General features: G+C 55.5%; 1 protein-coding gene across 12 annotated transcripts in view; it reads right to left on the bottom strand.

The window, feature by feature from the left end:
• OPCML (opioid binding protein/cell adhesion molecule like) overlaps positions 1-21,561 on the bottom strand; it is a 324,198-nt gene that overhangs the window by 6,441 nt on the left and 296,196 nt on the right. For all 12 annotated transcript variants that reach the window (XM_068659187.1, XM_068659183.1, XM_068659186.1 and 9 more), the window contains 5 exons: positions 15,617-15,849; positions 1,138-1,263; positions 751-885; positions 534-654; positions 48-199 (listed from right to left, as the gene is read on the bottom strand). In XM_068659187.1, the coding sequence (XP_068515288.1) occupies positions 48-199; positions 534-654; positions 751-885; positions 1,138-1,263; positions 15,617-15,849 (767 nt within the window). The remainder of the gene's footprint in view (positions 1-47; positions 200-533; positions 655-750; positions 886-1,137; positions 1,264-15,616; positions 15,850-21,561) is intronic.

Genomic DNA, 21,561 nt, shown 5'->3' with positions numbered 1-21,561 from the left:
ACTTCCCTTCCTTCCCACCCCGAGCTGCAAAAAGCAGGGGCACACACCGTACAGGATGATGCTGGCGTTGGTGTTGCCCAACTTGTTCGTGGCCACACACGTGTAGTTGCCGTAGTCCTTCTCCGAGACGTTGAAGAAGGTCAGCGTCGACAAGCGGCCCTTGCTCTCGATCCGCACCCCCTCCAGCCCGTTTGCTAACCTGCAGGGAGTGGTGGACGGCACTGCTCAGAGCCCCAGGTGGGGCAAGAAGAGAATAAAGCCCTCCTGGCCCACCACCACGTGCACTCACACCCCATCCAGCCCCACAGGAGCCACCCTTTCACCCCACCATGCCACTAGAAGCACGCCTCTCGCCCCAGCCCCAGCCCACCTTCCTCCTCGGGATGCCCTGGCCATATCCCACCCTTCCCAACCTGTGCCCACCATCCCTGGAGACCCTGGACCCCAAGACCTCCTTGGTGCTGGGACCCCGACCCTCTGTGCTGGTCCCCCAGCCACCTTTGCCCCGCTTCGCACCCGCCGTGCCCCCGCACCTGGTGTCCTCCTTGAACCACTGAAACTCGGCCACGGGGACAGCCGAGGCCTCGCACTGCAGGATGCCCTTCTGGCCCACCGAGGCGCCCGTGTTCTTGGCGTTCGAGATGTACGGGGGGTCTGCGGGGACACCACACCACGTCATGCCCCTGGGCCAGGCACTGCACCCACCCCAGTGCCACATCCCCCCTTAGGACGCCCACCCCAGCCACTTACAGTTGACGGTGACTTTGACTTTCCGGACGTCTGGCACGGCCACATCATTGACAGCGCTGCACTCGTACTCCCCGGACTGCTCCCGTGTGATGCCCGTGATCTCCAGGTACTCGTCCTCGCTCACAAAGCCCTGTCCTGGGAGCCGTGGATAAACACGGGGCACCGTCACCCACCGCGTCCAACACCTCGCCCTCCTGTGCTGGACCCCTGACAGCCCCACAACCACCCCCACAAAACCAACCCCACAAAAAGCCCCCCACATCCCTGCCGTCCTCCATCCCTCTGCCACGCTGTCCCCCCGCAGCAGGAGGACCTGTGGAGCCCTCCCTCTGTCAGCACCCCGCATCCATCACGGGTGGCTCCCCAAAACCCTGCGCCTCCCCTCACCTTTCCCGGAGAGGTGCCGCCACGTGACGGTGGGCTCCGGCCTCCCGAAGGCCAGGCACATCAGGGTCACGCTGCTGCCTTCGTTCACGGTGATGTCTGATGAGATGTTGACGATCTGGGGGGGAACTGCAAGGCACACGACAACGGGGGGGGCATCAACGCACAGGTTTGGGACCCACACAAATGGTGCAGCGGGTCTGCTGCACTGTCCCCATGCCATAAATGCCACCCGCCCCTCTGACATGGACAGCCATCGGTGTCTGCCCCATTTTACCCCCCAGCACTGACCCCACACCTGCAAAATGCCATCTCTAACCAGCCTGAGCACAACCCTGGGGTCTGCCCCCCCACCCCAAAACACCAGCCCCTGCAGATTCGGGCGCCGCCGTGATAACCGATTCTCGTTACGACCGCCAACAGCTCTCATATTTTAGCATTTTTATTAAAGCTTGCTAAATTACTGATTGTCTGCTCCATTCAATGCCGGCCATCGTGATTTATATTAGTCTATCCCCTGATACTCCATCTAATAAATAACTTGGCATTCTCCAAACCCATAAATATCCCCGTCGCTGGCAAAAAGCAATTAAATCCCGTTTGCCGACGCCATTCTCTGGTGCTCAGGGCTGCAGGACTGGAGGATGCTGCCCCCAGGAGCTGACCCAGCTATGCAGAATGGCTCTCCCTACACCCAGCTCCACCCCGGCCGTGCTGGTGCTGTGCCCCATGAGCCCACCCCGAGCAATGACGTGAGCCTAAGCACACGTGGTGCCACACCGCCAGGACCCACAGCCCCTCCACCTAAGGCACCGACTGCGTGTGGAGCTCTTGGGGCAGCGCCCTGCCACCAGCCCCTGCCACCCTCCCACCTGCTGGGCCAGCCCTGCTGATGCTCACCCTTGCTGATGCCTTGTTAAAAGTCACGAGAAAAGGGTTAAAATACAGATTGGGAACACCTTTTGCTCCCAGGTGGCCACAAAGCTGGGTTTGCCACTTTGTGCGCTCGCAGCCAGCCCTCTCCCCGGCGCAGCCCCCTGGCGAAGGCGCTGCCGAGCCTGCGCCGCCTGATGGGCCCTGCGAGGCAGTAAATTTCCCAGCAACTTGACACTTTAATATAGAAGTACAGTCTGTTATAGCAGAGGGAGATTGTCTGAGTCCTTCAGGGGAGACTGGCAATCCAAAAATGAAAAGTGTGCGCCGGCAACCGGTGAAAAATGTAGTTAGCGCTCCGAGTGCGGGCGGCACGCTCCGACGGCTTGTCCCCAAAGGGTCTGTCGGAAGGGGCCCCGCACGTCTGGGCACCCAGACACAGAGCTGGGATTTCTCCTGCTGTACAGGCAGAGCGGTGTCAGCCCTGACACGATGAGTTTCGCTCTGTGGCCAGGCATTGGCACCGGGCTCCGACCCCGCTGACTCACTGCGATTCTTGCCACGGGGACCTTTGGCACGGGAACAATGTGCTTGAGACACCCCCAAAAAGCCTTTCCTCACTCAGATGAGGAGAGAGCTTTCTGTGCTACCACCTGCATCCTTGTACCTCTCCCTGCTGCTAACAGCATGGGTTTGGGGCTGCCGGGTGGGACCTGGGAGGACTCATGATCCCAACCCAGCCACGCACAAACAGCCCACAGACAGACACCCTGATGGGCCAGGGTGACCAGGGCCAGGGAAACGGGACTGCATCACCGTGCCACGCTGCTGCCCACCCTCATCCCACCAAAAATGCTCCTGAGAGCTGTCAGGGATGCACGGGGGTGGGTGCCCCCGGAGAGCGTGGGGCCGCCGGCCAGCTCAATACCCACCCCGCCAGCGATCATTGCCTACGAGGTTACAGGGACTCGCAGGAGGACATCAAAGGAACCTGATTACATTTCTATAGATCCCACCAACTGCACTCCCCTGCGCACAGCCTCAAGGGCAGGCTGCCTTTGCCGTTGCTGTAACTCACGAGCAGGGCAGGAGGGAGCTGGGGCTGCGCAGGGATGCTGTCAGCAAACAGGACCCGAGAGCTGGGAGGCAGGATGAGGCCAGGAACCAACATGACAGCGCCCATAACACTGCCCCGTGAGCCATTCCCCGTGAGCACCACCACCATGCAGCTACAGGAATGGCACCTGCACGGCCACAGCTAGGAGCACGTCCCTCTTGAGCTGCTGTGGCTTGAGTTTACCCATGGGCAGGGAGGCAAAAGGCTCTCCTGTCCCAGTCCCCAGTCCCCAAAGCACCAGGAGGGAGAGCCCTGCTCATGCTTCTCATCCTCCAGCACTACTGCAGGTGCTAGCCCGGCTCATTTACATGTCAACAGCAAGCTCTTCTTGGCTTATCTTTGATTCTCCGCAGCTATCACTGGGGGCCCTCCCCCTGTCCTACATCCCCTATGCAGATAATATCCAACATTTATGACACTCTCTTGTCACTAAATATAGAACATAATAAATGATCCCTGGGCAAACGTGTTAATAAGCAGAGAAGCAGCAAAACCGGGGCCGATGCTCGAGCAAGTACGCGGAGTGCCTGCTCTGCCTCTTGTCTCCTGACACACATAATGCACTTTACAACATCTCACACACCGGCTCTTGTTAGCCCACGGCACAATGGTAACACGATATTTAAGGGAACAGAGGTGAGATGCTCCTCGGTTGTTCAAGGGGCACAGATCTCTGCCCCAAATTTGCAGTCCTTGGCTGCCACTGGTACAAAACAGGGCTTGCAGGGGGGTCAACAAGGTCCAGCCCCATCTCCAGCTGCCCTCACACCATGCCACGGTCACTTTGGGGACCGATGTGGCCATTGCCCACCCTGGGGGACCCTCTCCAGCCCCCCTGGCACACGGCGTGCTCGTGGGACAGTGGCGAGCTGCTTGTCTTGGAGAGTTACAGGGGGAAGGCGACACGGCAGCGCTGCAGCTCTACCCCCTTATTAATAGTCTTGTTTTCCATTTAAAAGCCCACTACTAGGAGCAAATTGAATGTGAAGTAAATCCCTAGGAAGCCGGGAGCGGCGTGTTGGTTCGCGGTCTCGCCGGCGCGGCAAGCAGCCCGCGGAGGATTGCGTCGACCCCGTGTAATATTAATCAGGGGTAAGTTAATGCATAATGTTCACTAGGCCAAAAAAATACATTTGGGCTGTAATTTCTTGTTTGTTCAGAAAGCGGGCGAGAGAAATTGAATGTGAAAGTGATGCCACTAAATTCAATAACAATAAGCCCGTGATTTATCTCCTTCCTTTACCGCTCGAGACCCACACCGCCCGATGTGCTGGTTAATATTTTACATCGGGCCCAGGTGACTGCGGCACACGGGGTCCTGCTGGTGCTTGTGGGGACTGTAAAACCCCGTGCCTCCCTTCACCTCCCTGCCCTCCTGGACCCCAAGCCACAGCAAGATGGTGTGTGCCCTTCTGCACGATGCTGCGCGGTGCCGGAGAGCCTCTGCACCCAAAATCAGTTTCTGGTGCTCTCCACCACGACACGGTGCCGGCCCTGTGCCACCAGCAAGCTGTGCACACACATAGAGGGGACACCCGTGGGGACAACCATGCCACTTGCCCAACCTGCCAGTGCCCCCCTGTGCACTGCAGGGCACCAGAAGGAGAGCTTTTGGTGGCCCTGTGGGGCTGGCCATGGCCTCACGCCCCAGTGACACCGGCACGGCTGGGGGCCATACGTGCCATAAGCTGGGGATCCATCCCCAGCACACGCAGGCAGCCCACAGGGCTCCCCAAAACTCTGGACACCAGCACCAGTCATGCCCCTGCTTGGCAGCAAACTGCTCTTCTTGCCAAGTGCTGGGAGAGCTTGGAGCTCGCGAGATGCCCCGATACCACGAGGGATGGCTACGGCGAGGGGCACGGCCCTTCCCTGCTAACCCCCGCGGCGAGAGGCAGCTCTCCAGTAATTACTGCCTGATTATTGACCCCACACAAACACACAGGGGCTGACTTGGCTCCTGGCCCCTCCGTATCCCAGATCCTTACCAGGAACGCATGCCGCCACGGCCCGGGGAGTGCAGCTGGCTATTTTTATCCACGAGCTCATTAATGCTGCACGCCACGGAGCGGCGAGGCTGAGCGAGCACTGACATACACAACGGATGTCCCTCCAGATCATTAGCTCCTAATCCATTCAAAGAGACCTCTTCCTACACCTGGGATATGGCAGGAGAAGATGGATGCCTGCAGGCTCTGCAAAGCGCCCGGCATCCTGCAGCAGCGGGGCTACTTGAGTGTGCTCGGTGGCTTTTCTGCCCCCAAACAGCAGTGTCCCGTGGGGGCCCACGGGACACTGCTGCTCACCTGGACGTGACACTTCTTGCATTTGGCCTGCTTTGAGCAGGGGCAGCCCTTCAGCAAAGCACCCTTGCAACGTGACCCAAAAAAACTCCACGGGGATGCCCAAAGCCTGCCTGGAGCTTCACATTTCACTACGGCACAGCAAATGTTGCCAACACAGCACTGCAATGCACGGGACAGACACCCCACCACGCTGCCGTAGCCCATGCAACCCAGTGGGAAGAGTGCCTGGGCTCAACTCTCCTGCTCAGCCCCATGGATGCTTTCTGAGGACACCCTGCCATGGTCTGCTGTGGTGCCAGACATGGGCAGCCCAGGTACGATGCCACAAACTGTGTGCGCTCCCGGAGACCCCCCCAAATCCCCTCCCTGCTCCCCCCTGACCAGGAGGCTTTTCCCTTCCCTCTTGCCAGAGATGGATCTGGCAGGAGAGCCGCAGCCCTCTTTCATTAAATGTTAATGCTTTTATTTATTCACCAGTATTTATGGACCTCTCATCTCCTCCCATTGCTATTCACATTTCTCCCTCTCGTTACTGCCAGATGGGCGAGGACGGACGGTTTATCTGCAGCAGCAGCGGGATGGGCGCCTGGACAGCTTCCCGGCCACCCCTGCCTCAGCATTGTCCTACAAAGGGGACAATCTCCTCCTGAGTGCCCTGCGGGGACGTGAGGACCTCCATGGGCACCATCCCACATGGTGCAGCCCCAAAGCCTCACACACTCTCTCTCTTGCTGCTCTTTTTTTGGGGGGGGACACAGGGCTTGCATTGCTCCGTCCCCTCCCTGGTTGTCCCCCCCCCAACACGAGGGAGCAGGATCATACCCTGGCATGGATCTGGTCCCCCCCAGCTCTCCTGCTGCCTCCCTCCCAGGCACCCCTGGCTGCCTCCACCCCGCGCTCCCACAGCTCCACGTGAGCCTCCCCAGCACGGGCAGGATGGAGCTGTCAGAGGTGTCACCGGGCAAGGACTAATTAGCGTGCAGAAAGGCAGCACAAAGGAGGGAAATATGCTGAAAGCTCAAGTTTTGCTTCCTTTTGCAGATGGGGAGAACAGCGGGACGGCACCAGTCCCTGTCAGCAAACGGAGACAGGTCCCTGCGTGCCGCCTGACTTCTCCCAGGGCTTTGGGGTTTGGTCCTCTTATCCACCCCTATTTCATCCAGCTAACAGTCAGACCTCAGCACAGCCATCAGGGCCACAAAAACAGCCTGGCAGCCAGAAGATGGGGGTACAAACCCATCCCCGTGGCCAACATGGGGCTGTCCACGAAGGGCAACCCATGCGAATGCGCCCGGCGTCCTGCCTGGTTCCCGGGTAGGGGGCACCGCTGGGAGCTGTGCCAAAGTGGTGCTTGTCGACAGCGAGGATTATCACCTCTCATCAACTCAATTTTGATGACAGCACAATCTGAGAGGCTCGTCAGAGTTGATTTTATCGACATAATAGATTAAGCGCATCTGACAGCTATAGTTCGGGCACGGGGATGATTTTTGTCAAATTCCTCGGTCCCGCGAGTGGCACGTCACGCTGCCACCTTGCGCGCTCCGAGAGCGCTTTGGCTGGGGGGGAATTTTCCCTTTCTCCTTCTTCTGCTCTTAAATGCTGCCTTTGCCTTCCCATGGTGAAACACGTTTTGCATGGAGCGGCTGGGCGAGCATCATAACCCATAACATTTCAGACAAATTATCTCACAATGGAGATGAGGTATTTCACACTCAGAGCGATCTGAGCGCAGCCAAAGGGAGGGGGAAAAAGGAAAACTGACCACAACCACCTTCCTACAGATGCCTGGGAGCACTACGTGGCACATTCTCCATCTCCAGGTGTGTCAGAGCCTTCCCGTGGCACCGTGTGGCCCTTTCTGTCCCCGTTTTGGAGGATTTGGAAACCAGCAGCACTACGCAGGGCTGGACCATGACACCCTCAGGCCACAACCACATTTCAAAGAATTAGGATAAACAAACCAACAAAAAACCCTTAAATCAGAGCAAAACCAAAATCTGGACATGCCAAGGAACTCACGTGAACAAGAAATTGGAAAATTAAGCACAAGCATCTAGCTGCCTTTGCTGGGCTACGTCTCCCACCTGCGCACCCCTTTTTCTCTAGGTTTTTGCATTGAGACAGTGAAAGCAATAAAACTGAAACTCCGAGTGGTATACCTACTGTGTAACCACCTGTCAGTAAATTTATGAACAATTAGGAAGTGAAAGTGCTTCCCAGGGAGCTATTTGTGCGTGCGATAAAAACGTTCTTTCTGTTTGGGGATATAATGAGGAAACAACTTCTCCCGTTCTCGCCCCCACTTTGCCGTTTCTGCTTTTTGCGGTAATTAATCCAGCTGCCGCCGCTCTTTTGTTCCATCGGCTCCCAATGCCTGCTGCACTGACCCGCCCGCTGCCAGCTGCTTTTGGGGGCTTTTTCCTCGAGAAGAGGAGTCAGGGGATGCTCCTCATCACTTCCTACAGCTGAAAGTCGTGTCCTCCTCCATACACCCCGCTAGATTTTGGGCTAGCGCTTTATCCCAGCCGCTCGGAGGATGCTCTGCTCTCCCTTCACGATGTACAGCAGGAACATGAAAGCCCCAGGTTCCTGGCACGTGCCACTGCGACATCAAATCTCCAGCATTCAGCATCTTCCAGTAACCCTTCAGTTGCTCCCCGTACCGACTATGCTGCCCTTCATCTCACACAGACAGCCGTGCGCACACCGGACACGTGAGAGCTTTCCCATCCTCACCAGTCTCCCTAATTCCTTAATTAAGGTCACAAGTGTCCTTAATGCCACCGAACAAGACCTAACCCGTCCATATTTCCCATGTCTCTGGTGCTCTGGCTGTTCTGATGCTTTTTGGACTCTTTTTTTGGAGCTCTGCCCCTCCCCAAACTTCTCCCATATCACTGGTGTTGCTCTCACAGGCACCCACAACCCACAGCACTCCCCAGCAGACCGTGCTCTCCTTCACCACCACGTGCCCATCAAATTCTTGCCTGGCTCCACCAAAGAGCTCTGTTCCCACCGAGCCACGGCTCCTCCCTTGGCCAGGGAGCTTCGTCACCACCAGCAGCTCCATTTGGGAGGTCACTGCTCAGACCCCACCAGGGGAAGGGGCCCTGCTGCCCTTCTTTGCCATGCCATGGCACCTCACGGTGCCTCCAGCTCTTCAGCAACCCCATTTTCCTTCACAAAGCCTCCTTTGCCACCGTGGCAGCAGGTGCTGTTCTCTTCCTGCAAGCCCAGCTCTTTCTCTTTCAAGACCACCCCCCTCTTCGTGCCCGGGCTCCTTCATTATTCTTTCATTTTTCTCTTTTGCTGCCTCCTGATCTTTTGATGCTGGGTGTGTGTGCACGTTTCGTTCTTCTCTTTGTTGTACAAGTCTCTGGGCTTTTCTTCTCTTCTTCTCTCTCCCCTCCAGTTGCCTTGCTCTCCATTCATTGCTATTCCTTCCTGCCTTTCTCCAGGCTCTCCTTGGCTTTGAATTCCAGTGCCTGCCGCATCTCCTGCATTTTGCGTCCTTGTGCTTTTGCGCATTCTCCATTTCTCCAGGGAGGACGGGACGATGACTTGGGGAGCCATTGCTCCTTTGTAGCCTCTTATTTCCCCTTTGCAGGATGTAAGCCTCGGTCCTTTCCCCACTCATTTCCATCCCAAGGAGCCCCTCTCCATCCCCTTTCCATTCCTGCTGCCACTTCCCTGGCCAGCCCAGCTCGGTGCCAGCGGTGACCAGACCCGGCTGCTTGCAGCACCACAACCCCAAGCCTGTGAGCACTGTGTGATTACACCCACGGGCTCCGTTTAGGTAAACATATGGAAATAGCAGTGCAAATGGAAAACCCCAGGGCAAGCCTCCAGTGCTCTCCTTGAAGGCTGAATGTCACCGTGCCTTGACAGGTGACGCCTCCCTGTCTCAAGAAACGCTCTCAGCTCCAAGACATGAGCTCTTCTGATCTGGGAACACCAAAAGAGGCTCTTCGTGCCCCATAATTGGGGAAAAAGCACGCATCTCCCCTCTGCAATGACACCTTACAGAGCACCTCTGCATGACCCCTCTCCGCTCCCCCGCCACCACCCCTCTCTGCACACCCTGCCTCCAGCAGTGCGATGCCACGCATGAGAACCACTCCAGGTTTTTGGCCACTTACAAAGGTTTTCACTTCTTTACACAGCAGTTTTTAAAGGTTCCCTGCCCTGGAATGATAAAAACCCTCTTTTCTCTCCAGCATCTCCCCCTCCTTCTTTCTACCGGTGCCTGCACTAATTGATTTTTCCTCTGCAGTCGCTCGTGGTTCGTTTTTTCCCCTCTTGTGCCATCCAGCGAGCAGCTCAATAAACTGCTCGGCGACCGGTTGGGGCCTTTTCCATCCCCACCCCCACCTGAGCAAATACCCCCGGAGAAGGAAATGTGAAACATTAGTTTAACCGCCACGGACATTATGTGTTCTTGGCTTCTGCTCCTGCTGGGAAGAGTTCTTTCCAGTCTAAGTGATTTTTTTTTCCCTTTTCCTCTTAAAAGCCCTTTGATTTTCTCTTTATTTTCCTGCACTCCATCCCCACTGCTACGAAGCCAAACTACGGGAGAGTTTTCTGCTTAAAATCACCGTTTCGCTTTTCCCCACCGGGACGATTAACCCGGTGCAGTCAGGGTTAGCCGGAGCCTATCCTCCAAACAGAGTCATCAAGAAAACACCTAATTAGACCCCGAGGAGCAGTGAAGGGGAAGATGCGCTCGGATACAGAGTGTGTCCAAACTTTGCTGGCCCATTTGCCAGCCCACCTGATGAGCAGTTTCAACACCAAGAAGGGAGAAAAAGCAAGCAAGGAGCCTCCTCCGCCTGTCACTCTGCGGTCCCCAACACCATGCTTCATCCAGCGAGACAGAGACAGCAGCGTGATCCAAGCCTCCTCCCTGTTCCTTGCAAACCCTCAATCCCAGACATACTTTGCCGTCCCGGCCCCACTAAATACGGTGACAGGACCCTTTGTGGCATCTGACAACAACATCTGGGCATTGCCCACCCAGACGGGCTGCTCTTCATCCCCCACTGGAGATTTTGGAAGCTCCACATGGACCAACTCCACCTGCACCCTCAGCAAGAGGGACCCCCAAACCGCCTCTCCAAATGCGTCCAGACTGCAGGCACCTCACCCCTCTCCTCTTTTCCTCATTATTATTTTTTAAACAAAAAATAACCCCATAAGGAGCAAGCATCCCAAGAAGGCTCCCAAACACAGGAGCCTTTTCCGTGGCCACATCTTGTGCTGCTGCTGCTCGCTCCCAGCCCTTCCTTTCTCCAGGCTGAGCCGCAGCTGCCGAGCACCACGTGCACACCCCTCCGCCAAACTCTCCTCATAATAAGCAACACTCCTGACACTCGTGTGAAGCACTTTCTGCATTTACAGCACATTATCAGGTCTTTCCTACGACTGAAGAAGGCTGAGCTGCTCCTCTTGCCTTGTTATGCACTGTACAGCCTCCCGGTAAGGTTTTAATAAGTATCACAGTCTCGGCTCCTGCCTGGATATCAAAGGTAGCAGGATAAAAGCAAGTTTAAAAGCAGCGGTTGTGCAATCGGCGGTGGCGGGGGGGCCCCGCAGCACAGCCTGTCTTAGGGGAGAACGGCGTGAGGCCGGTGGGGGGGGGGTTGCCCTTTCAGAGACTCGAGAAGTCAGTTGTTATCAGGAAGAAGGGAAAAATAAAGACTCAATTTGCTTTAGAGACGCTTGCTGAAGAGCTGCAGCCGCCTCGGTGCCACTCCGAGAGGCGGAGGATGCGACAAGTGAGATGGGAACGATTCGGGGTAAGCAGATCTGGCAGGTACCTGCTGCCAAGTGACACCCAACGGCACTTTGCTACCACGAGCAGAGGCCGTGGTCCTCCAAAACCCACCCCGGCTCGTGGGGAGAGGAAAGCAGCGAAACACCGACAGGAAAATGGATTGCACCGACCAGAAACTAACAGTAACGATGCCGACAGCCGGGAGAGGCTTTAATGAAAAATCTATGGTGAGTGGGATTAAGGCAGTACAGAGGAGGGTTCTCTAAATAAATCAGAAATAGAGGACATCTGAGGAATACCAACGACCACTGTTTGGTAGGGGTGGACAGTATTGATGGTCACTGCTGTGCTCTGATCCCAAAGCAGCGCCGCGTCGCGCGGAACCGCTTCGGCACACAGGCACGGCGGTGTCAGCCAGCAGATTTTTCAGAAATACTTGCAAATTGGGAACTATTCCTTGTTAGCAGATATCTACAAAGTCCCACCAGCGCCTCTTGTCAGCCCAAACACTATCCCACGTTTCTCCAGACCCGATGCAAAGCCACAGAAGAAAAGTCCCCCACCAAGCCTGCAGGATGCTGTGCTGCATCAGTGGCACCGCCTGACCGTGCCTGGCTCTGCAGCATCACTCTAACTTCTTGATTAACCATTTATTATGCTCGGGAAAGGCTTGCTCTCATTCCCTCCATCCCATTTCTCATTACCTCCTCCTACCTCCTCTGCTCATCCTCCCTGCCCTCTCCCCTCTGCTCAGCTCTCTCTGCCGCAGCGCTCGCCCCGCTGCTGCCTGCGTTTTGCTGCCTTCCCTCCCTCCCTTCCTCATCCTCTGCTGCCAGAAGGACGCCGGCCTTGCTCTTTAACACCCACAGCCTCTTCCAAAGCACTGACCCTCAGCTCCGCATTCAGGCCTGAAATACATCCTGGCTCTTGCAACAGCCCAGGTCAAGGGGCTTTGGTTATGCTGTGCCTGCACTCCCGGCACCATGGCGATGTTGCAGTGCGACGTGGTGCTGCCTCCTGGCTCATTGCACCTCTGAGGACAGGCGGTGGCTTTCCAAGAGGTCACATTTGGGGACAAGAAGGGTCCCTGAGGTCCTGGGCACCCGTCCCTGTGCTCCAGAGGACCCTGCCTTCACTCCTCTCCCCAAAAGTCGCAGTGCCCGGCTGCATTCATCACCAGCTCAGTGCAAGCAACAGGCTTTGCCTTCCACTAATTGCTCTGACAGAGAAATTAGAGCTCCTTTGGTGCCATTAGTGCCAGTAAAGCTGCTCTGCTGTGCAGGCTCCCCTCAATTCACCCCCTGGAGGTCCAGTTGGTTTCCCTTTCACCAGGGACAGAAGGAGCAGTGTGGGAGCCCCTGGCCCCACAGCATCCCCTGGTCAGGCTCATGATGAAAGCAGGATTGGGCAGCTCACACTCTCCTTGCACTACACAAAATCCCAATCTCTCCATGTTCAGGACTCTCCCCACCACAGGCCAACGAGCCAAAACACTGCTCAGATGCCTGCAAGCATCCGTCCTGTCGTTGTGGGGAGTCGCCGGGAAAAAATACAAGGGGAGAGAAAAAAGCTCTCTGGCCGCCCGCCATCTCCGCTCTTATAAACCACTGTTAACTGCTGTAATGAACCAATCCAAGAGACATATTAATAATGACACGAAGAGACACATTTACTGTTGATTGTGACTCACTGGCAGATTTATCGCCGGGTTGCTAGGAGGGAAGGTTTGGCCCTGCAGTAGCGCAATTAAAACCAAATTGAACACAGGGACAAAGAATCAATAATCTATCTGGGCAACTTTTAGTTTTGCAAAATACAAATATAAATTAATTGACCTGAACACGGATGCTAACTGGGCATCACTGCCTGCTCGTGCGGGGAGTGCCGCCGGGACGGCTGCCTCCTCTGCAGAGGAGGGTCCCGAGCTTGGCGCATGTATTTAGTGCCAGGAGAGCTCGGACAGAGTTGGGGCTCATCCCAGGAAAGTGCATGGCCTGTGTGCATCAAAACTGCTCCCTGAGTGAAGGGCTGTGCTGTTCTCCCTCAGCTCCTGTCTTGCTCGGCAGCGCCTCTCCCTCTGAGCCACCACAAAGCAGCGCTGAGCGGTGCTGCTGGAGCCAAAGCTGGAACAGAGCAGGATTTGCTTCCCTTGCCACCCTGTCCACGGGACAGCATGGAGGGATCTACAGATGGATTTTCTTGGCAGAACAAATGAGGCAAATTGTGTGCTTTGAGCCTTGCTACCAGACAGTCGCTTTGGATGCAAACTGTCCCTCGCCTTCCCCTTTCCAAGGCTGCACTGCAGCCTGCTCTCCCTCTGCTCCCCTCCGCTCCTCGCTGCTGCGGCTCTTGGCACCAGTGCCTTTGTGGAATAAAAGGATTTTTGGCCTTGCTTTAATGAGATAAGATAATCGCACGGGGATTTTACTAGGCAAGATATTGGGCGTTAGGTGCTGGAGATTTATTATGAGCTGGAGCATGAAGAGGGAAGAAGAGGAGGAGATGCAATTGCTCTTGCTCTCGTGCTAACATGCTCCTTGCAGCCTCTGCTGCATCCCCACGTGCTGCACCAGCCCTGCCTTGATGGAGCTCCCTGGGTGGTTCATGGTGCAATTGCTACCCCTGAGCCCCACCAAAATCCTTGGGGAAACCATTGCGGCTTGGTGGGAGCCAGGGAGAGGGGTTTCTTGGGCAGAAGGCACCTGTGGGTCAGCACAAACCCACCCATCCCAGCTCAACCCGTCCTCCTCCACAGGGTAAGGGGCTGTTGGGCTGCACAGAGCTGCCGGCTGGTGTAATTTCATTAGGCAGAAAGCATTCAGGTACTTCACAGGTGTTGACTGGATGGATTAGCATGATTAGAGAGCAGACAGAATAAACCGATTAAACTTGGAAGATGGACGGCTCCTGCGTAAATCACTGAGGGGTGGAGGGGATGCTCCGTGCTCTGTTCCCCTCTTTCCAAGCCAAGCCCTCCCCGTTCTGCCGCAGCATCGCCTGTACAGAGCCCCACCACTAAATCCCATGGAGATTTGGCAGGGAAACCAGCGCAGAGCAGCCCGTGCAAGCAGCAAGATGCCCAACGTCACCGTCTCCCACGCCTGCCCGCACCTCGTGGGGAGCTGACAGGCTGAGGGAGGTTTTCCCTGCTTTGATCAGTGGCTGTAATCGAACCGTGCCTCTTCCAAATGAGAAGGATACATAAATATATACATATCCGTGTTGGAGGCTTCTCAGACACATGTTGAGGCTGAGAAATTTTTCAGATTTGCTCATTGCAAAATCAATACCCATCAGCTGTTTGAAATTAAAGGAAAGATTAGGTCCTGGTTTTATACACGCTTTATTGTATTCCGAGAGCTTTCTACTCAGCCAGATAAATCTTCTTTAAGAGGATTAGGAAACTTTCATTATCTTTATCTAACCTGAACTAACACTAACTCTGAAAAATTAATCTACAGACCGGACAAAAGCCGATAGCTGGTGCAAAGGAGCTGGGATCGGAGGCACCACCCGATGGAGCTGGGGTGCCAAGCAGAGACCTCCAGCAACAGAGCCCCCCAGGGAATGTCCTGGTGATGCTCACGGCCAGGCCAGCCCCACCACCCCATGGGGTCACCTTGCTGGTGGGTAAACCCAGTTTGGATCCCCTACACTGATATCCTAAGGGTGCACCCACTGCTTGTGCCAGGGTAGTGCTTGGTCTGCTTCCATAGGGAGCATTTCCAGGCAGGAGGGTTTGGGGAAGAGGGATTCATGCTGGAGGGTGGGGGGCCAAGCAGATGACCAAGGTCAGGCAATAACCAGTGCAAAAAAGGCTCTCAGAAAGGCTCTTTGCAGCCCACACTGCCATGGGCACCTCTGATCTGCCAGCAGCGAGATCCTCCCCATCAGAAGAGACTTGGGGATGCTGCTTTTCAACCCAACAGCAGCTGCTATGCCAACACGCCCCCCTACGAAGCCCTGTGCCAAAAGCTCTTTGCAGCCCTGCAACGACTTCCACACGCTCACACAATCTGCTTTCCTTCCTGCAGCCTGGTGCAGTTGCCTTCGGCTCTCCTGATAACAAATCCCTGCTGCAGTGACCCGAGCAGCGGCCACGGCTTGTGTGCACAGCAGGGATGGGCACAGGAGCAGGAGAAGGAGGGAGCCAGCCCCAAGTTCAGTTTCCAGCTGTTCTCCTCCCCATGTCACAACCGTACAACACAGCAAGGTGCAGAAGCATGACTCCATCTCGCCTTGTATAGTGAACACTTGTCCCGATCCTTGTCCCCCAACTATTCACCACCCAAAGCAACGGATGCTGGTCTGATCCCTAAATCTCCACCACAAGAGGGTCTCCAAGCCCTTAGCCAGCCTGGACACCCTCCAGCTTGGCTCAACAACAGCACCATGAACGTTACGACTCACCTTGCACGATGAGGTGGACTCGTGATGTCTTGGGGTGATTGTCTGTCTGCACGGAGCAGGTGTAGGGGCCCTCATCGTACACGTCCACGTTGTGGATCTTGATGCTGTATTGAGTCTTGGTGTTGGAGAGGATGACCACGCGGTTGTCTATAGACCACTTGTCATTGCCAGCGTACAGGATGGTGCTGCGGTTCAACCACGCCACCCGCGTCACCCTGTCATCCACGGTACACCTGCGAAGGAAGAGCAGGAGGGTCACCAGCCTGGTCCAGCATGCACGGAGAGCATCCCAGCTCCAAAAATGTGTGGGATGGGAGCTGCACCACCAGCTCCCTGACCCTGATATCCAGCAAGAACCCCATGTGCCCAATTCACACCATGCCCACCACGCCAGCACCACGCATCCCCCATCCCCAGACATCTCACAGAACCAGCAGGTTCCCTTTATTTTATTTTATTTTTGCCATGGCTCTGGGGAGGCGCAGATGAAAAACCCATTATGTTTGACCTCCGCGCACCGCAAAGACTTCCTGCACCCCCTGCTCGCCGAGGATTTCAGATGAAGCTGTAAAATTTACTGACAGTTTGGCTTGTCAGCACAGCCCTCGAGCCATCCCGGTGTGATATACACCGCCGCGGCGGGGGAGAGGGGCCACGCACACGTGCAGGGAGAGAGGAAGGAGAGAAACAGCCAGAGACGGCGAGCCAGCACGCAGGAAGAGAAGGGAACATTTGGATAAGCAGCTGTAAATCCTACAAGTGCCTTGAAAACACAACACAGTCATTTCAATTATTTATTTCCTGCCTGGCTCCCTCCCTCCCTGCTCCCACCACGAGACGCGTGAAGGCTGGGGAGCTCCAGTCCGTGGCGCTGACTTACGCTTGGCAAAGAACAGAGGGAAAAAAAATAAAAAATAAAAAAAAAAAAAGTGGAATTAAAATGTTCCCGAAGAACATGGCTTTTTCATTCCATTTGATAGATTTTCTCGATCTATTTACTTCTGGCCTTCGCTGCCTCCGCAGTACCCGCAGCCAAACCACCGTGCATTTGGCTAAATTAAGAGCTGAACATTTCTCGGGAGCTTTGCTTTTCCCACCCAAGGACCGCAGTCGAAGAGCTTTCTCTTGGTGTGAGAGCAAACCAGAAAAACAACCCTAGGCACAAGCTCGTGCTGGCGGCTGCAGCTTTGTGCAGCCGAGATCTTAGGGAAAGGCACCTGAAGTGAGCCGAACAGCTCCCGCAGGTCCCTCTCTGCACGTCTGTAAATTTGGAGGCAGGCAGGGGGGCTGCCCTCATCGCCATCAACATCTCACGCGGAGGTTCGGGGTGCTATATGCCTCCCATGCCGGGCCTGACAAGCATCAGCCCCACGCAGATTGTTAATCAGCTCGACGCAGGGTATTAATCGGGCAGAGCAGAGGGGAGGCACTTGGCATGTTTCAGGGTCCTCCTGGAGGCTCGGTTTGGAGGCACGAGCAATACATCCTCCTGTAAATAAGGCATTTTCCCCTTGCAGGAGCTGTACCTCCACACAAGCCACATTGCACGTGGATTCCTGGAAAGCCCGAAGGTCCTGAGGCCGTGCCACGCTACGACCAACCCTCCTGGAGCCTGCCCGGACATTGAGCACCCTCGTGCCATCCCCCCTGGCAGGAATTCACATTTTGGGGCCGGTGTCCTGGGTGCACCGCGTGGAGCTGAGCCCATTCTTGCTCAGCAAGGTGGCCTCGTGCCAAGCGTACGGCACCGGCCTTTTTGGGAAACGGAGCCCTCCCTCCACTCAAATTAACTGGGGGAGAGCTAAGCGCAGCCTAGTTAAGTTCAGCCCTAGGGGATTTCAGTCTAGTGGACTATTACTGCTGTCTCACTTCATTATAATGAATAATAAAGAGATACTTACACACGGTTTCTGTAAATTATTCATTGCGTGCACTGAAAAATCAGGGCAGTAATATGTAAAACAGACAACTTGCATGTCTGCGCTCGTATAAATATCCAGACTAAAGCCCTCCGAGGTACTCCCGGGTCCCCTCATTAGGGGTGAAGTACAAGGACTAGGGTTTGAAGTGACAGGGAAGACGCGCTCGTGCCGTCTCCGGGAATGTTCAAACACCACTGCCCGGCCTCGGCTCACACTTTCTGGGGGTGTTTGGGGCTGGTACGAGCCCCCTGGCAGCAGGGGCTGCTTGTTTTGCAGCTAATTCGGGCATTTCAGGCTTGAAACCACACCTGCATGAGTCCCATAACACAGGCAGATGTGCTCCTATGGGGAAGAGTGAGGATGGCATCCCCCTCCCTTGCCTATAACACATGATGAATGGGATTGCTCTTAAAAAAAAAAAAATTCATAGTAAACAGGAGAGGGAAGCCTTCATGCTTCAGTGAAGGCAGGGACCACCCCCACCAAGCCTCTCTGCCTTGGAGTGCGACATTTGGCACCTGCGATGCACACAGGGCTACCACGGAAAGGGCTGGGATTGCTCTCCAAAGAAAAGAGAGCTCGGGAAAGCCATCCAGATTTCATCAGAAATTACCAAAACATGCATTTCTACAAGGGTTGGAGCACGAGAGCACGCCACAGATACAGCAGCACCTACAGAGACGGGAGGAGGCACGCGGGGTGCCTTTGGTGCGCTGCCGGGGATGCTCAGCGCAGCGATGGGCTTGGGAACACCTCTGAGCAAAGTCGTGCTGTGAGCAATAAGACAAAAGCCCCTTCTCCCTGTTCCTCTAGCCCTCTCTTCAGTCGCTGCTGCTTAGTAGCTCAGGTAGGAGCAGATCCTTTCTGCTCTGCAACTGCAGATGGGGTTGGACCCCAAAAAAAACCACCCTTAGGGAGCTCTCCATGCCCTCTTGGCGACCCATCAGAGCCAGCAGAAAAAACGTAGGCTGACACTGAGAGCCTGCCTTTCCCTTCTCGCACAACCTCTCCTTCCCACCCCAAGATTTCCTGGGCCCTGGAAATCAGCACTTCAGAGGCACACGCCGATAAATACCCCGACACGAGGAGTGCCCTGCCAACTTCTCTCCCAGGCTCTGAAAGCGATATCCATTAGCTGCTAAGCTGCCAGCACTCCCTCTCTGCTGAGCCGTCTTTGCTACCTATTTCCAATTGACCAGGATTATGATAATGTCTCCGGTAAGCAAACAGGTAAAGAGACTTCTTCAAAGTGTTTAGATAAAGCAGACAAGCTCTGACAAAGCTGGATAATAAAGCAGGCCAGGAGGTTTTCCCTTGAAGGGATCTAATTAAGAACAAAGACAAACCCACATTAACAGTCTCCTGGAGGCACCATATCCATCTCCAGAAGAATCGCTCCGTTACGAGTCCGGAAGGGACAAAAGAAAATAAAGGATGTGTCAGGCAGGAGGGAAATAACCCCTTCCTGTCTCCTTGGTTCACCTGGAGAAAAAAAAACATCAGAGAGGCAGGGGAAATAGCTCAGGATGGAGACGCATGCATCAGCCCAAAGCCTTACCACTCCGGACCTGCCTTGTCCCAGCTCCCCTTGGCAGCCCTTCTTCATGCAGTGCCCCCCACCCCACCTGCTCCATGTCCACCCCACTCAGCTCCTCGTTTCCTCCGAGCAGAGACCTCTCAGAGCCTGCAGCATTTCGGCTGCCTCCCGCTGTGTCCTCCCTCCACCAGATCAGCTTGGTGAGGAGCGAGGGCGAGACCTGGATGCTGTGCTTTGCCCGAGCTCTGTTCCTCCCCGTGCTCCCCCTGACGAATGTGTCCTCTGGCAGGTGACATCTCCCTGGCCCCGTATTTATCCCCTTGCTCTTCAGAGGGACCGAAGAGGCCGTACTGATGCCAGCACCCCATGAGAGACAAGGGCGGTGAACCCAAACACAGCAGCGTGGGAAGATGCATGAAGGAGGGAGCTGGGGGCACCGGCGCGCCGCTGCTTCCCCTCTAATTGCACCCATTCCTCATCCATAAATGCTAATTCTGAAGTTTTCTGAGGAATTATTTCACTTAGTGTCAACAATACAAATAACTCCGTGAGCTTGGCCTTTGTGTTTGGCAGCACTGTGTGACCGTCCCCCTCCTCCCGCACCTATTAGCGGGGACCCCCGCGTTGCTCCCACGGCAGGCGCCTGCCCAGCCTCATTAATGACACTGACAGCACTTTTCCCATGCACGGGACATGAAATAACACCCGCTGTCTTCCTTCCCAGCCTTTCTCTTTCCAGATCTCGGGCTTTACCTGCAGCAGTGGCTTGGCCAAGCACCAGGACCAAGCCTGGAGCTGAGCGGAGTGGAGCCAGGGCTGTCCTCACCCCTGCGCTGCGGGGAGGGAAATAACGCACCAGGGACAGCACGAGGCTTTTTGGTATTAGTTTCCTGAGGGATGGCACACTTGGGACCCACATAACGGTGCTGAGCATCCTGAGCAGCCCAGAAAATCTTTTTGCACCTGCAGAGCGTGGCTGCAGGAAGAGCCAGAGCCTCAGGGGAGATGCTCAGCTCCGGATCGACCTGCAACCCTCCCGCCTCCTTATGCAAACAAACAGATCCATACTTTTAAATACTTTTACAGTCCTTCAGCCCCAAACCATTTTTCACTCCTGTAGGCAGCGTGTCTCTTCAGAATGACAAATGGAGATGCCAAAACCAGTCGCAAAGTCGCCAGCTGACCCAGTTTTCAGAAGCTAAAATATCTGACCCAGATCGGGAGCAAGGGAGAAGTGACTCAGAGCCACACCAGCGCAGAGGACCCTGTCCTGGGGACAGGAGCACAGCCTGGGGGTCCGCGGGCTGAGCTTGCCCCAGTTTCACACCAGGGTGCAGGAGGCTTTGGCACCCACTGCAGGGACACGGGGTGCCCATGTTATTGTGATACCCAGACACGGAGGGGTCAGGAAGGCTCTTGAAGGTTTGCAGACCCCGTGTGGGTGTCAAAGCCCCTCGGCAGTGATGGCACGGTGCTTTGGCAGGGGAGGCTTCCAGCCAAAAAGCACCTGGCTGAGGGGCAGAGCAAGCTCCGAGGCACCTCTGGCTTTGAGAAGCAATTGTTGGTTATGTTTGCAGGGGAATCCTGCTGGGATTTTTCCTTCTTTTTCCAGTACTGCTCCAGCTACAGAGCTAACAGGCTCTGAATGCCTTTTATTCCAGGCGGCTGGAGCAAAGGCAGAGGAGATTTATTTGTAATCATCGGAAATAAACACAGCTCCTCAGAAGTAAACACAAAAGAACAGAACCTGGCTGAGCTCCCGCTTCGTTAAATATGCAAATTAGAAACAGGCCATCAAAACACGCAGCTCCTCTAATCCTCTCCCAACAATGTAAAGCGTCAAATTAGCCGCGGGTACAATGGCATCTGCGGCGTGTGACGGCGGGTCTCGCACAATAACTCCCCGAGGGCAGGACCGCGGCGGCTGGGCTTCCGTCACTGTCATCCTGATATTTATTCTCAGGGCAGAGGCGGGAGGATCTTCGTCTTATTTCCCAGCTCCTTCTGCTGGCACCCTTCTTCCTGGCTGGGCTATCTGTGGTTTCCCTTCTGCCCACCCCATTTGGGATGCGCAGACCCCTTCCAGGGTCCCAGACTCGGGTTGTGTGTCCCTGTCCTTCCTGCTAGGCGAAACCCTGCTCCTTCCAACTAGACCCAAACTCCTCTTTTAGGGCCAACACAATCCTGCCCAATGCAGGAATCCCCAAGGCACAGCTCCTCTTCTGGCACGGACGCAGCAACAGCAATTTCCATAGCAATACCAGCGCACGTCCCAGCCACATCCCCATGGCCAGCCTCAACTTCCATTTCTTCTCCTTTTTTTCCCACAACCTCCCTTCCTACTCCCTCTGCTCCACGTACCAGCCAGCCCCACGCCTCCTGCAAAGCCCTGCACCGCCAGCTCTCAATTTCTGCGAGTTTAATTAATCGCCTGGCCCAACACTACAGCGCTGCTGGGATTCCCCAGGCGCTCTCAGACGAGCTGA

The sequence above is a fragment of the Anas acuta genome, chromosome 23, assembly GCF_963932015.1.
Source record: "Anas acuta chromosome 23, bAnaAcu1.1, whole genome shotgun sequence".
Lineage (NCBI taxonomy): Eukaryota > Metazoa > Chordata > Aves > Anseriformes > Anatidae > Anas > Anas acuta.
Note: the sequence above shows the minus strand (reverse complement) of the source record. Positions and strands in the feature narration are given on the sequence as shown.